This window comes from Sardina pilchardus, chromosome 14 (genome assembly GCF_963854185.1).
Source record: "Sardina pilchardus chromosome 14, fSarPil1.1, whole genome shotgun sequence".
NCBI classification, from domain to species: domain Eukaryota; kingdom Metazoa; phylum Chordata; class Actinopteri; order Clupeiformes; family Clupeidae; genus Sardina; species Sardina pilchardus.
Window position 1 is genome coordinate 14,542,930 of NC_085007.1, and position 14,833 is coordinate 14,557,762.

A 14,833-nucleotide genomic window follows, 5' to 3' on the forward strand; every position below is an offset into this window, starting at 1 on the left:
TATTCACATTCTGCACACAGCTCTGCACACCTATTACTCTTGGTAAAATATCTCACAAACTCGCTCTCGTTAATATGAATGACAACGTTCACACATAAACTGTAACGATAGCAACATGAAGAACGATATCATTGTTGATCACTTTCAGAGCGATTTTGAGAACGATAAAAAGCTAACAGCCAATCAGAACCCATAATATTCTTGCCATCACATTCATCAACATGAGGAGAGACTTTTCTTATCGTTGGCCAGTGTGGACGCCTTTATCGTTATGGTTATAGTTATCGTTATCGTTATCGTTATCGTTATCATCCTTGGTGTAAACGGGCCGACTAAAGGACCATTCACACCAGGAACGATAACTATATTGATAAATAACAATAACAAAGCGTCCACTGACCAATGATAAGCAAAGTCTCTCCTTGTGTTAAAAAGACACTGTGTAGTTTTTTAAGTATTTTATTAGCTAAAATCAATTTCTTCATTCATAAATGTGTCTTCATTGGTGTAAATTTGCCTCTGCCAATGTTCTGACTTCATCGGGGTAGCTTTTCCCAGGTGGAAAGAGTGAATGAAGGAGAAACACTTTGAATTCGACGCTGAAGTTGCCTGCTTTCTCCTCGACAGTTAAGTCAATGTTGTGGTATAAATTACAAGGTTTTGTTATTGCTTGGTTGTGTAATTCAGTAAGGCAGCATAACAGTACAACATGTATATAGTACATCTAACAGCTAACCATCCTCATTGGTTGGTTCAAATGGCTTTTTCACTTTGCATATTTTAATTCAGCGTTGGTCCTCAGGTTGGGTCAGAATCCCTGGGGTCACAATCAGGTGCTTAACCTCGTTGCATTGAACAATGTGCGTTGAGTTTGTTAAACATACTGAGGCAATGGCACTCTTTCATCTTCACAGAATTAGTAATGGGAGGATCCAGTACAAAACCAGGTATGATATGAATAAGATTGATAAACTTTAATTGGGCTACTTTGCCTAAAAATTAAAGGGTCGGTGCACTGATAAACTGAAAGTCTTGCAGCCTCGCGATCATGCTCATGAAAAAGCAGACTGACTGATTGAATATAATATATAAATGCTAAAGCTGTAGGGGAAGCTCTTCAGAGACACCTGCAAGTGTAAAAAGGAGAAAACAGAGAACAAATCGCCAAACTTGCATAGTTTCTCTTTAATATAACTGAGCTATATGAAAATGTAACACATTTTGAGATGATCTTTGCAGCTACAAGGCTATACTACTTTGTATACAACATGTAGTTTTAGGGTATTGAATTACATATGGTTATGGTGCTCAGCAGATGCTTTTATCCATTGCTTACACCATCAGAATTACAATCAGAAGACTGATTTTTTTCAGTTTCTTAGTTAAGAATCTGACTTTTTGTCCCCAGAGTTAACATCCATAGACGACAAGAGAGTGAAAAATGGGGAGCTCATTGAGTTCCATTGTGAGACCAACATTGATGACATTGAAGTCAAATGGACAAAGAATGGACAAAGGTTGTATAGTGGAGGCAGAATCAGTATCAACCAGAGTGGGACAAATTTAAAACTGACAATCACTGGTGCCAAGGAGGAAGATGAGGGCAAGTACACTGTAACGATCAGCAGGAAATCCAAAAGTCTCTTTCAGTCCGCCAAAGTAACCGTGCTAGGTATGCAATTTGTAATTAATACATCTTCTATCAGTATTTGTATATTACATTATTTAGTGTGTATGGTCTTAGATAGGCTACAGTATAACATTAACAGTAACAACTAGATATCATTTTGTATGTTTTACAGAGTATGACCAGAAGTGGCGGTTCATAGATTGGGGGTAACTGCTAGCTTCTTTCAGCTGCATGTTCCTAATGTTGTTTGTCTTTGTTAGTTTGCTCATACTTGACATTACAATGGTACTGGTACTGAGCATTGGCACTGAGTGCTTTGTCTTCAGGAATATTCATCAGCACACCAGATGGCATGAGTTCATCAGTGCAGATTTGAGAATACTGATTGTGTTGTATACGGTATATATGTAAAGCACTTTGTAACTATGTTTAGAAAAGCGCTTTATTAATAAAGATTGTTATTATTATTATTATTATTATAATTATAATAATTATTATTATTATGGCTGGCAAGTCATTCAGTGTTCAATCAGGCATAATCCAGGAAAATGCTTGCCTCACTGTCTCAGATTTTGCTCAGAGTTTGTCTGCATAATGTTAAGGTCCCAGAACAAAGAATCGTCACATTTTTGTTGAATTCCTATGTTTTTTTTTTTTCTAAACATTTTCTCACACTCAGCTTTTTAGCTACTCTCCAAAATGCGGTATCCTGGAAGCCATGTTGGGGCATTCATATTTTTTTTTTTTAAAAAGCGCATTCCTATGACTTTGTAGGATGGAAGACAAGCATGTACTTTATACTGTACTATCTGCCCCTTGAATTTATACAGTACAACTTTATATCCAAAACAACATGCAAAAAGATTTGGGGGTATTTTAAAGTAGTTTGAACCCACATAGTATCTATAAATATTTTGTCTGCAAATATTGTGCCAATTTTTTAGCTCTGTCTTTTCAAGAACATGAAGATACATAGGGTTTCTTCAATCTAACAACAACCTAGGGTCTATTTTTGGAAAATGATAAGTGCACATTTTCAATTGAGACCAAAACAACATCAATCAGTGTAGTTTTAAGTAAGGCCAGAATATGGCAATTGTTGTATAATATAGAATAATACTATAGTATAGCATTAAGGAGCAACTTCAAGGAGGAGCTGCATCAAGATGCATTGCTCTTTTCATATGAAAGCAACTCACTAGGCATAGGTTTTGGAGTTAGAAATACCACTTGCACAATCTTAATGAATGTACAGAATGTGCAAATCCTAAATGATCCTACACTATAATGATGCATAAGTGCTAAAACACTGCCTTAAGAGCTATTTTTACTCATTTATTTACAGGAGAAACGTGAAAATCAGGCACAGCTTACAAGACCTGACACTCAAAAACCCACAGGTCAAACATCTGCGTTTCCTGCTGCATGGGCCTGTGGGGTCTGGGAAGTCCAGCATCATTAACTCCATCAACAGCATCTTCCAGGACAAAGTCAAAGTGGGGGCGCTGGCAGCTGCTATAAGTGGCAAGAGTTTCACAGAAACTGTGAGTAAATGGCAATGAGGAGTGTGCTTTTTTACTGCGGGGTTACTGTATATGGTACATTATGGACATACTGTAGAGCACATTATGAATGATGTTTTGAAAAATGCATTTTTACACAGTGGGGAGTAGTTGGGGTGGTGAGAAAACGGTTACAAGCCTTTGTCATTTTGTGTTAAAACGCCTTCTAATTCCCAACCACTTTTAAACATTAAATTCAGCACTCTTTTGGTGTAATTCAGTGAGATTATCCTCACATTTCAGTTAGCTGGCTGTTCAGTGTGTGCTCTCAGTAAAAATGCTGGTAGAGACGGGTGGTTCCAAACAATCTACTGTATGCGCTGTTCCAGCCAATCAACAATGTTGCTTCATGGAGCTCAGGGCTCCAGTTTCCTGAAAGCATTGCAAGCAGGAGTAGTTCATAAGTCCCTCTTATGAATCATCATTATTATTTTATATTATATATATTATATTTTATATATTATTCATATTGTTATTTATTTATGTATTTGTTTATGGTTTTTTTTTTTTTTTAAGTGAATTAACATGTAGGTCTAATCTGAGGTAGAAGGAGATCAAGATTAGAGAACATGCAATCTATTACTATTGGGAGGCTTAGACCAGAGGGAAAGGTGTATTTATTTGTATGTTGAGCTCAAATCTGTCTCCAGGGTCAAAGACTAAACCTTTAAATGAATAGATAGAGTAATTTCGGCATCATTTCTAGCAAACAAATTGTTTTCAATGTAGGTTATAGCCATTTAAACATGTTTTAACTGCTAAGAAGCAGCCACATAACATGATTAAGAAAGACACTGCTATGGTGACTATGGTTAGATTGATTTGTTTAGATTCAGTGAAATTGCTGTGTCATGGCTTCGGTACTCTATTAATATTGTGTAGCTCTAGAAGAGATATATTTATTTGATTTTTTTGCTGTTTTTGTACCTTGTAGTATCAAACCTATGAAATTAGAGACGGGCAAGACAAAGCTTTGCCATTTGTCTTCAGTGACATCATGGGTCTGGAAAAAAGTTCTGAAGATGAGAATTTGGATGAGTTCTTTCCACATGGAAGGGTATGCACACACACATTAAAGCAATTATAATGATGCCTATCCTTTGACTAGTTCTGTATGTATGCAAGTGCTTTGAATGATCAACACAGCTGTCCACATACATGTAGACACATGCACGCATGCTGTCCTGCAGGCCTGCAAGTCAGCATGTGTGAACACACACACACACACACACACACACACACACACACACACACACACACACACACACACACACACACACACACACACACACACACACACACACACACACACACCAAACAAACTGTAACTAAATGCATTACTCTAGAGGTGTGTCAGTGGCTCAGGAGGTAGAGGAGTCATCCAGTAACTCAAAGGTTGCTGGTTCGAGCCCAACTCCTCCTGACTCTATCAAAGTGTTCTTGAGCAAGACACCTAACCCCAGTACTCCCGATGAGCAGGTTGGTGCCTTGCATGGCAGCCTCCGCCATTGGTGTGTAAATAGGTGAATGTGAGGCATGGTAATGTAAAGCGCTTGGGTGCTCGCAGGGCAGAGATACATTTATTTTATTTATATATATTTTTTGCTGTTTTTGTTGTATTACCTGAACTTCAGTTGCATTCAGTTGCATTGCATAGGGAGTCAACTTTTCCAACTGTGAAGAAGAATGATAAAGGTGTTCATCCTGACGACATCATCAGTGCCTTAGAAGGACATGTCAGAGATAACTACGTGGTATGCACACACACACACACACACACACATTAAAGAAATTACAGTATATTGATGCCCATCTTTTGACTAGTTCTATATGTAAGTGCTATGAATGATCAACACAGCTTTCCACTTACACGTACACACATGCACGCATGCTGTCCTGCAGCCCTGCAAGCCAGCATGTGCACATACACACACACACACACACACACACACACACACACACACACACACACACACACACACACACACACACACACACACACACACACACACACACACACACACACACACACACACACACACACACACACACACACACACCAAAAAAGCAGTAACTGTGTAACAATGTTGCTTGCTGTGATTTGCTCAGTTTAAGCCTAGTTGCCCACTGTCTGAAAGAGACCCAAGCTACAATCACAGCCCAACTCTGGATGATATGGTTCATTGCTTGGTCAGTGTGCTCCCAGCTGATAGAATCGCCATTATGGATGGTGATGTTATTAAGAAGATGCAGGATATCAGAAACTATGCAAGTAAAAAGGGTACGATTCACTGTTAATATACCTCTGTATCATGTTCAATGTTCAGTTTTTGAAATGCCTGAAATTAAAATGAATAGTATATTAATTTGAGAAATACAGTTATGTCTGGTCATGTGTATCTGTGTGGGTATGTTGCATCTACAGGGATTCCTCAGGTGGTTTTTATGACCCGTGTGGACTTGGCCTGTCCTGTCATTAAGAATGACCTGCCACGTGTCTACTCAAGCAAACGTATAAAGCAGAACGTATGTTTTGGAGTTGAGTTTGTGTGTGTGTGCGTGTGTGTACATACTGTATATGTGTGTGTGTGTGTGTGTGTGTGTGTGTGTGTGTGTGTGTATGTTTGTGTGTGTTCAGGTAATGTTTAACCATCATGCTCTCATGTGCATTATGTGCTTTTTTCTCAATTGAACTAACAAATACTCTGTGTGTGTGTGTGTGTGTGTGTAAGATGCAAGAGTGCAGTAACAAGCTTGGAGTCCCCATGAACTGCATCTTCCCGGTGAAAAACTACCACGAGGAGAACAACCTGGACAGTAACATGGACAGTCTGATACTGGATGCTCTGAAGAATGCTGTGAACTTCGCTAATGACTATGTGGATGGCCTGGAGACACACACACAGCCTCTACGGACACACACACAGCAGTCAGAGTCAGTAGAGTCATCAGAGCTATCAGATGATGAGCAGTCAGAGGACTCGTATCCTGGTAAGTCTGTCAGCGCCTGTCAAGTACTCAACCCCCAAGTTATTCTCCGTGTAGATGCGTGATAGACTGTGATAAACTGGTGCTGCATTTAAATATTAGGTTACTGGCCTGCGGCCCGCCGTCTGTAGGGCTTGAAAATAGGCGACTGGCCTGCGGCCAAAGTCAGCCTAGGCTTCTTGCCGACCACTGCTATAGGCCTACACCTCGTGTACAGTGCAGTCCTATGTCCTTTTGCCATCAATGACGTATGGAGAGGGACACAGGAGGTGCCAGATCCACAAAAAGTTATGTAGGCTATGTAACGTCGGAGGTGCCGGAACATGTTCCGGCGACTGGCCTGCGGCCAAATTCAGCCTAGGCTTCTTGCCGACCACTGCTATAGGCCTACACCTCGTGTACAGTGCAGTCCTATGTCCTTTTGCCATCAATGACGTATGGAGAGGGACACAGGAGGTGCCAGATCCACAAAAAGTTATGTAGGCTATGTAACGTCGGAGGTGCCGGAACATGTTCCGGCGACTGGCCTGCGGCCAAATTCAGCCTAGGCTTCTTGCCGACCACTGCTATAGGCCTACACCTCGTGTCCAGTGCAGTCCTATGTCCTTTTGCAATCAATGACGTATGGAGAGGGACACAGGAGGTGCCAGATCCACAAAAAGTTATGTAGGCTATGCAACGTCGGAGGTGCCGGAACATGTTCCGGCGTGTTCCGGCTCAAATTAAGCCCTGGTCTTGGTAAGTGGAAGTTGTGTATAGTGTTAGGAGAGGAGGAACTCTTGGAAGACCATATGTTCCGCTGCAGTCTGGATCATCGGTACAAGTGGCTGGGTGACAGCTGGCTGGGTGACTTGGTTAAGGCTTAATTTGGACTGGTTGTCATCTTTAGAGTGTGCTTTGATTGTGTGTGTGTGATCTTTGATTGTGTTTATTTTAACACTGCAAATATATATATATATTTTTTTCATAGAGTCCTTGCCGGATGAGTTGGATTTTTCGAAACCACATGAAAGTGAGTAATCTTTAACTTCCCGTCTTTCTCTCTCTCTCTCACTCTCTCTCTATCTCTCTTTCACACAGACACATACACACACACACACACACACACACACACACACACAAACACACACACACACACACACACACAGACACACACACACACACACACACACACACACACACACACACATACACACTGCTACAGTATATGTGTGCTCTCAATGATGATAGTTTTTTTTTGTCTCAGGAGTTGTCTTTTGGTCTGGTTGTTTGTCCAATATGAGTTCATGTGTGTGATTGTGTGATCTACTGTTGTGTGCTCATAGTGGTGAATCGTTGTGGCCTATCAGCAGCAGTAACGGAGGGCTTGAACCCTGTTTTCACACCTGCTGGTGAGTCTACACAGAAATACACTACGTATATTTCTCTTTGTGTTCTCTTGTGTTTTCTCTCTCTTTATTCATTTGTCTCTCTGTTTCTCTGTTTCTCTTGCACACACACACACACACACACACACACACACACAAACACACACTCACACACACACACACACACACACACACACTGAAACAGGCAGCATCATGTGTTATGTGTGTAGCGCTCCAGTGTGTGTGTGTGTGTGTGTGTATATCTGCTGTTTTACTCACTGCTCCTCTGCCCTGCCCTAAAAAGTTGACAGTTTGTGTGTGTGCCTACAGTATGTTTGCATTTGAATATGCTCTGTTTGTGATACTCAGCAGATAAAGAATTCGACCTTGAATGGAGGAAAGTGAGCTGGGAGTAAGTTGGTTTTGTTTTTGATGAGAATGATAATGATGATGAATACATTTTGCTGGCAAATACTGGGGTAGGTGCCCCAGCAAAAAGGGTTGAGTATAGTCTAAATGAACTTATATTTATATGATAATTGTGATAATCAGGATAAGGACAATGTATCAAGATGATCATTTCAGGTCAATGATGAATGGATGTAGTCCCAATTGAAAAAAGTCAGACATATCAAAGGCTCTTGAACTCTGCCTCTAATATTGTCCACCTTTAGTACCGTCGGTAGAAACAAGATGGAAAGTGAACTGAGAGACCTACGTCTGCCGATACCTGAACTGAAACATGTGCGTATCCTGCTGCATGGGCCGGTGGGCGCTGGGAAATCCAGCTTCATCAACTCCATCAACAGTGTCTTTCAGGGCAAAATCTGTGCAGGGGCTCTGGTCGCTACACCATCTGGCAGCAGTTTCACCAAAAAGGTGAGAGTAAGTCAGAAGTGGCATCACAAAACTTCATTATTCTTTTCAACTCACTTCTAAAGTAGGGTTCAGACCAAAGATTCCCGACGAGCCGCGACATTCTAAAACCTTGCGACTGCGACTCAACATGTTTAATGCTCTGCGACGGCTTGCGACTGCTTGCAACTACGTGCAACTTCTAATTCACACCACTGCAACTCAGTCTCGTCGCGTCGGGAATCTTTGGTGTGAATTGGGCTTAACTAATTGCTACATGTGGTGTGTTCTTTTTCAAATCGAATCAACAAGGGGACCAAATTTCTCTCACATTATTAGCCTGATTAATATACTGCATGGCATGTAAGTGAAAATATCACAATACAGTGGTATGGCTATGGCTATGGCTATGGCTATGGCTATGGCTATGGCTATGGTTATTTAGCAGACGCCTTTGTCCAAAGCGACATACAAATAAATAACAATACAAATTAAATTAACAGTGAACAATTACAAACTAGGGAGAATAGTAATATTATCAGTAAAACAATAATTTTAAGCACTAACCTAATGAGAAATAAAACAGTGAAATGAGAATAGCAATCAAATAAGTCACTCAGTTAATTATATATAATAATAATAACTAAAGCATGGTATTGCTAAATTTAAGGACAATAGCAAAATAAATTTCAAATTCTATCAATAGACAAATTATAACAAAACAATACTATTATACAAACCATAACACATCACAAACTCAAAGGACTAAGTGCATATTAAATAAATATGCCTTAAGACCCCTCTTAAAAGATCCAAAGCTGTTGCTGGAACGGAGAGCACTGGGCAACTCATTCCACCAACACGGAACCACTGAAGAATAGGATCTACAATTTGACCTAGCATGTATGGTTGGTCGACATAACAGACGCTCCTCAGAAGATCGCAATGGGCGGTTGGGAATGTACATCGTGATTAAAGAACTGAAATAGCTGGGAGCAGATCCAGTCAGTGTCCTATAGGCCAGAGTGAGGGATTTAAATTTAATTCTGGCTACTATAGGGAGCCAGTGGAGAGTAACTAGGAGAGGGGTTACATGTGTCCTCTTTGGCTGATTGAAGACCAGTCGTGCTGCAGCATTCTGAATCAACTGTAGTGGTCTTAATACACAAGCAGGTAGGCCAGCTAACAGAGAATTACAGTAGTCCAGCTTGGAGATAACCATTGCCTGTACAAGAAGCTGAGTGGAATCTTGTGTCAGATAAGGTCTGATCTTCCTAATGTTGTACAGGGTATACCGACATGACTTTGCAATTGAGGCAACATGCTCAGAGAAAGTAAGTTGGTCATCAATTATGACACCCAAGTTACGTGCCGATCCGGTTGGAGTCAGTGAGGATGAATCAAGCTGGATATTGATCTGTTGGGGAATAGCTGTTTTTGCTGGAAACACCAAGAGCTCAGTTTTGGAAAGATTAAGCTGAAGGTGCTGATCCTTCATCCAGATTGAAATGTCCTTCAGGCATGCAGAGATTCGATGGGAAACACTAGAGTCCTCAGGTGGGAAGGATAGGAAAAGTTGAGTGTCGTCCGCATAGCAATGATATTCAAATCCATGAGAGCGAATAATCCCACCTAAAGAAGTGGTGTAAATAGAGAAAAGGAGGGGCCCTAATACTGATCCTTGGGGGACTCCTGTAGTGAGGTCATGAGACTTTGATATCTGTCCCTGCCAAGACACGCTAAAAGAACGCCCTTTAAGGTAAGACTTGAACCAGTCAAGAGCTTTCCCAGAAATTCCCAGTTCATATAGTGTAGAAAGGAGAATGTCATGGTTAACCGTATCAAAGGCTGCAGATAAATCTAACAGAATTAACACTGATGACTGAGCAGAGGACTTAGCTACTCTCAATGCTTCAGTCACAGATAGAAGAGCAGTTTCAGTAGAATGACCACTCTTGAAACCAGACTGCATAGGGTCTAGTAGGTTATTCTGATAGAGGAAGTCACACATTTGCTTGAAGACCACTTTCTCCAAAACCTTTGACAAGAAAGGAAGAAGGGAGACAGGTCTGTAGTTCTTCACATCAGTTGAATTAAGTGTACTTTTCTTCAGCAAAGGCGTAATTCTTGCCTGTTTAAAAGAAGAAGGAACTATTCCAGAACTGAGTGAAGTATTAAATACATGTGTGACTGCCGGTATAATAGCGGGTGCTATAGACTGCAGGAGCGTAGACGGGACAGGATCCAAAGGGCATGTTGTTGGACGGCTTCGCTGAAGCAGTTGAGAGACCGCTTCCTCATCAAGAGGAGAGAAAAAGTCCAATGATGGCATCATGCTAACACCAGGCAGAGTCCTTCTTATAGGGTCATCAAACTGAGCACTTATCTTAGCAACTTTCTCAGTGAAAAATGTTGCAAAGTCATCTGCTGACAGTGAAGTAGCTGATGGCGGTGGTGGAGGATTGAGAAGAGACTTGAACGTAGCAAAAAGTTTTCTGCTGTCAGTGGCGTTCTCAATCTTACTCTGATAATATGTTCTTTTTGCAAGTGTGACAGTGGATGAAAAAGATGATAGCATAGACTGGTATTTACTAAGATCATTTCTATCTCCAGATTTACGCCATTTCCTTTCAGCAGCTCTAAGTTCCTTGCGTACTGAGCGTATACTGTTTGTCAGCCATGGATGGTAGCATGTTTTACGATAAATCATAGGGACGGGGTGTATCGTTCGAATTAGAATTATTCCAGTTCTTATCAATTCCTCATTGATTCCCAAATGTAAAAACAAATAGGTAAGGTAAGGTACTTTTATTTTTATAGCGCATTTAACGTGCACTGAGTGCAACCCAAAGCGCTTCACAGAACACAGAGACAGTGCCGAAACGGAGTGGCGTAGTCGCCAGCGTACCCATGACAACACAACAAACAAATTCACAAAATAACAAGACACAATGCCGGACGGAGTGGCGTAATCGCCAGCGTACCCGTGACACCAAGACATACAAGACAGACAAACAAATAAACAAATGTCAAATAAATAATAAAACAAACAAAAAACAGAAAAGTCCATGTCAACCTAGTCCAATCAACTGCACTCGAGTCAGATGGCTGAGAAGTCCCAGAGCAATGAAGACGTAGCTAGGCTACCGCCTAGCCCTCAATCGCTGGCAGATCCTCAGCAGATGAGATGGCCTGCAGGCCCAGCCGATACAGCCTGCTGGCAAATCGTGACCATCCGACCATCGCCGCTGACAGGTACCAGGAAGATGCGCCGATGCGCTGCACCAGAGGGAAGGGACACTGGGACACAGGATCCCCCGGTGCTCGCCCGAAAACCGCGTCCCTCTCCTGCGCCAGACCAGCCGATGTCCCAGCTGAGCTGACAGTCAACCGACCGAAACAGCCACCGAGTCCGCTGTCTCGAAAACAGACCACCCAGCAGCATAAGAGGAGCCCCACGGCCCCAGTCCAGCAACACCAGAGTAGGCTAGTCTCCTTGGTCTCAAACAGTCACAGTGCCTACGGCAGAACAGCTGATCCACACAGCGCACTGAGCGCAGGTCAAGCGCAGAGGCAGAGCACAGACGCCACATCCCAAGATGCAGAAGCATTCCAAAAGTATGGAAAACGCAAAATAAACGATTGAAATACAAAGGCCATATATAACTGAACAGCTAAACTAAACAAATAAACAAAATAAATGGAAAAATAATGGCGAATAAAATAGTAAATATAAAAACCGAAGAAAAACAAGTCAACCGGAGCGGCTAGAGCAGCCAGCGTCCCCGTTGCTAGGTGATGGCTCCTAGGCTCATGAAATGTTTCAGCAAAACATATTTATATCTTTGTTCTACTACGAGTGGTTTATGTTCTAAGCCATGTGCGTTTTGCTTTATTTTACCTTGTTTGCGATAATAAAGGGGCTATTATGTTCATGAATTGAAGGCAGAACTTTTTCTAAATATATATTAATAATAATAATTAATAATGTTTGGATTTTTGGATAGATTTCTCAAATTTTGCTCCTGGCTCAGATTCTTTCTTATTGATTCTACTCATGACATAATTGATCATATTTTTTGTTTTGCTCCCTTTTAGTACAAAACATATGAATTTAGAAATAAGGATTCTGGATTGCTGCCCTTTGTTGTGAATGACATGATGGGTCTTGAGAAAGGGAATTCTATTGGAGCACACCCCAATGACATCATCAATGCATTAAAAGGCCATGTTAAGAATGACTACAAGGTACAGTATGTTTCACACGTCAGTCTGAAAGAGTATGAACTTACCCTCTGTTGTCTCAAGAGCAGCTCAGACAAGCTCACCCAGTTTGTTTATATCTGAAGGGGGTCAATATGTCACTTTCACCTTTCTCTCTAGTTCAATCCAGTTTCTCCACTGTCTGTGGGAGATGCTGACTATGTCGCCAGCCCTTCTCTGAATGACCGGGTGCATTGTTTGGTAAGCGTGATTCCATTGGACAAGATCTCCATCATGGATGATGAGGTCATCAACAAGATGCGAGCTATCAGAGAGGCTGCCAGTGAGATGGGTAAGAACTATTGAAGTAAAGTAGGGAGTACAGTAGGCCTGTACAAAGCTTGACTTGAACACACACACACACACACAGACACACACACACACACACACACACACACGCATACAGGTGCATTATAAAAAATATGTTTCATGAACAGTTTGCCTGTAATTTATTTCAAGAACTGAAACTTTCATATAATCCCTTTTTAATTGCTGATAAAGCAATGTGAAAATGAAAGCAAGTTTCTACAAAGTGATGAGTGATGTTAATGAGCGATAGCTTAAATTAGTTATAATATTGATTAATTGTATATAGTGGTGAAGACTGTTAAAACAGCAATGTTATACTCCCTGAAACTCTTTTGAATTACACTGCAGATATTCCACAAGCCATTGTCATGACAATGGTGGATAAAGCCTGCCCGGTGGTGAATGAAGATCTTAGGAAAATCTACTTCAGTAAGAGGATCAAACACAATGTATGTATGTTTGTGGGCTTATATTGTATGCAAGAAGGTCTCAAATATTTTTTGCCACACTTTCTGAAAATTCTGCCATAAAAGCCACTTCATATGGTCTACTGTTTATAGTATTTTTAAGTAAATATTATTTAGCTTTAGATAAACACTGAGATTGTGTTTCAATACTGTATCTGTCAACAGAGTAACAGACTCACCTTACACCTGTGTGTGTGTGTGTGTGTGTGTGCGCGCGCGCACACGTTTATGCGTGTGTGTTTATGTGCGTTTATGTGTTTAGATGGAGGAGTGCAGTAACCGACTTGGTGTTCCCATGAACTGCATCTTCCCAGTGAAAAACTACCACCAGGAACAGGACTTGGTCCAGGAGATAGACTGCCTCATCTTAACTGCTCTGAGACAGATCGTTCATTTCTCAAATGAACGTTTGTTCTAGATGATGAACGTATGTTGCGTCGACCAGCTAATTCAAGACTATTTTTATTAGTGGTTCTATGTTGGTTGGTCTTTCAAGAGGGGTCTGAAGGCATACGTGTTCAACATGCACTTAGTCTATTAAAGGGATATTCCGCCATTTTTGGAAATAAGCTCATTGTACGTTTGCAACTTCCCTTGATTATTACGCCAGATGAGAATGTTTTTCCATGTCAAATCAGCCTAGAAAAACGCCAGGTTTCATTTTCAGTTGGTCATATTGCACTTTCTAACTTGAGAAGAGACACGTTTTAAATGAGAAAATGACCGGAACTCTTTGTCACTATTAATCTTGATGCTAGCAGGCGAGATGCTAATGGTCTAATCCGATTCAATGATCTATGCTAGGCTGAAGCTAAAAGTTGTATCGCCAGACTCACAGAATGGCTGGATGAATGGGTAAATGGGTAAATATCAATTGTTTTGATTGAGGGAAGGTGGAAAATGAGATCATTTCCAAAAATGGCGGAATATCCCTTGAAGCGCTTCTTGTGGGTTTTGGTTTGTATAATATAGGATAGTTTTTTTCCCCATTAGGCCATTGATTGAATTGACATTGTTATTTGTTTTTGCTATTCTCTTTTATGTACAGTAGCATTACCATGTCATGGTTATTGTCATTATATGATCATATTATGTTATTAAATGACAAATAATTATTGTATTGTTTTTATTTGTATGTCGCTTTGGACAAAGGCGCTGCCAAATAACCAGAACCAGTTAATTAATGGGCCAGTTAAAAGTGAATCTTAAAGGGATATTCTGCCATTTTTGGAAATACGCTCATTTTCCACCTCCCCTCGAGCAAAACAATCGATATTTACCTTGTTCCCGTTCATCCAGCCATTCTGTGAGTCTGGCGATACAACTTTTAGCTTCAGCCTAGCATAGATCATTGACTCGGATTAGACCATTAGCTTCTCGCCTGCTAGCTTC

At 40.9% G+C, this 14,833-nt stretch overlaps 1 protein-coding gene across 1 annotated transcript; it reads left to right on the top strand.

The window, feature by feature from the left end:
- The first annotated feature begins 808 nt into the window (after positions 1–808).
- LOC134101258 (uncharacterized) lies at positions 809–14,300 on the top strand. The gene is made up of 17 exons (XM_062554855.1): positions 809–947; positions 1,409–1,672; positions 1,803–1,836; positions 2,976–3,174; positions 4,127–4,249; positions 4,827–4,946; positions 5,302–5,473; positions 5,618–5,718; positions 5,925–6,183; positions 7,151–7,192; positions 7,506–7,571; positions 7,920–7,959; positions 8,222–8,426; positions 12,501–12,650; positions 12,786–12,957; positions 13,323–13,423; positions 13,704–14,300. The coding sequence occupies exons 1-17, from the start codon at positions 923–925 to the stop codon at positions 13,857–13,859; spliced, it is 2,229 nt and encodes a 742-aa protein (XP_062410839.1). The 5' UTR covers positions 809–922; the 3' UTR covers positions 13,860–14,300.
- Positions 14,301–14,833: the final 533 nt, after the last annotated feature.

Excerpts from the sequence above, each read along its gene's own strand:
- LOC134101258 (XM_062554855.1), top strand. The coding sequence starts at position 923 with ATGGGAGGATCCAGTACAAAACCAG. Across the intron at positions 948-1,408 it reads AGGATCCAGTACAAAACCAG|AGTTAACATCCATAGACGAC; the intron begins GTATGATATGAA and ends TTTTGTCCCCAG. Across the intron at positions 7,572-7,919 it reads CCCTGTTTTCACACCTGCTG|ATAAAGAATTCGACCTTGAA; the intron begins GTGAGTCTACAC and ends GATACTCAGCAG.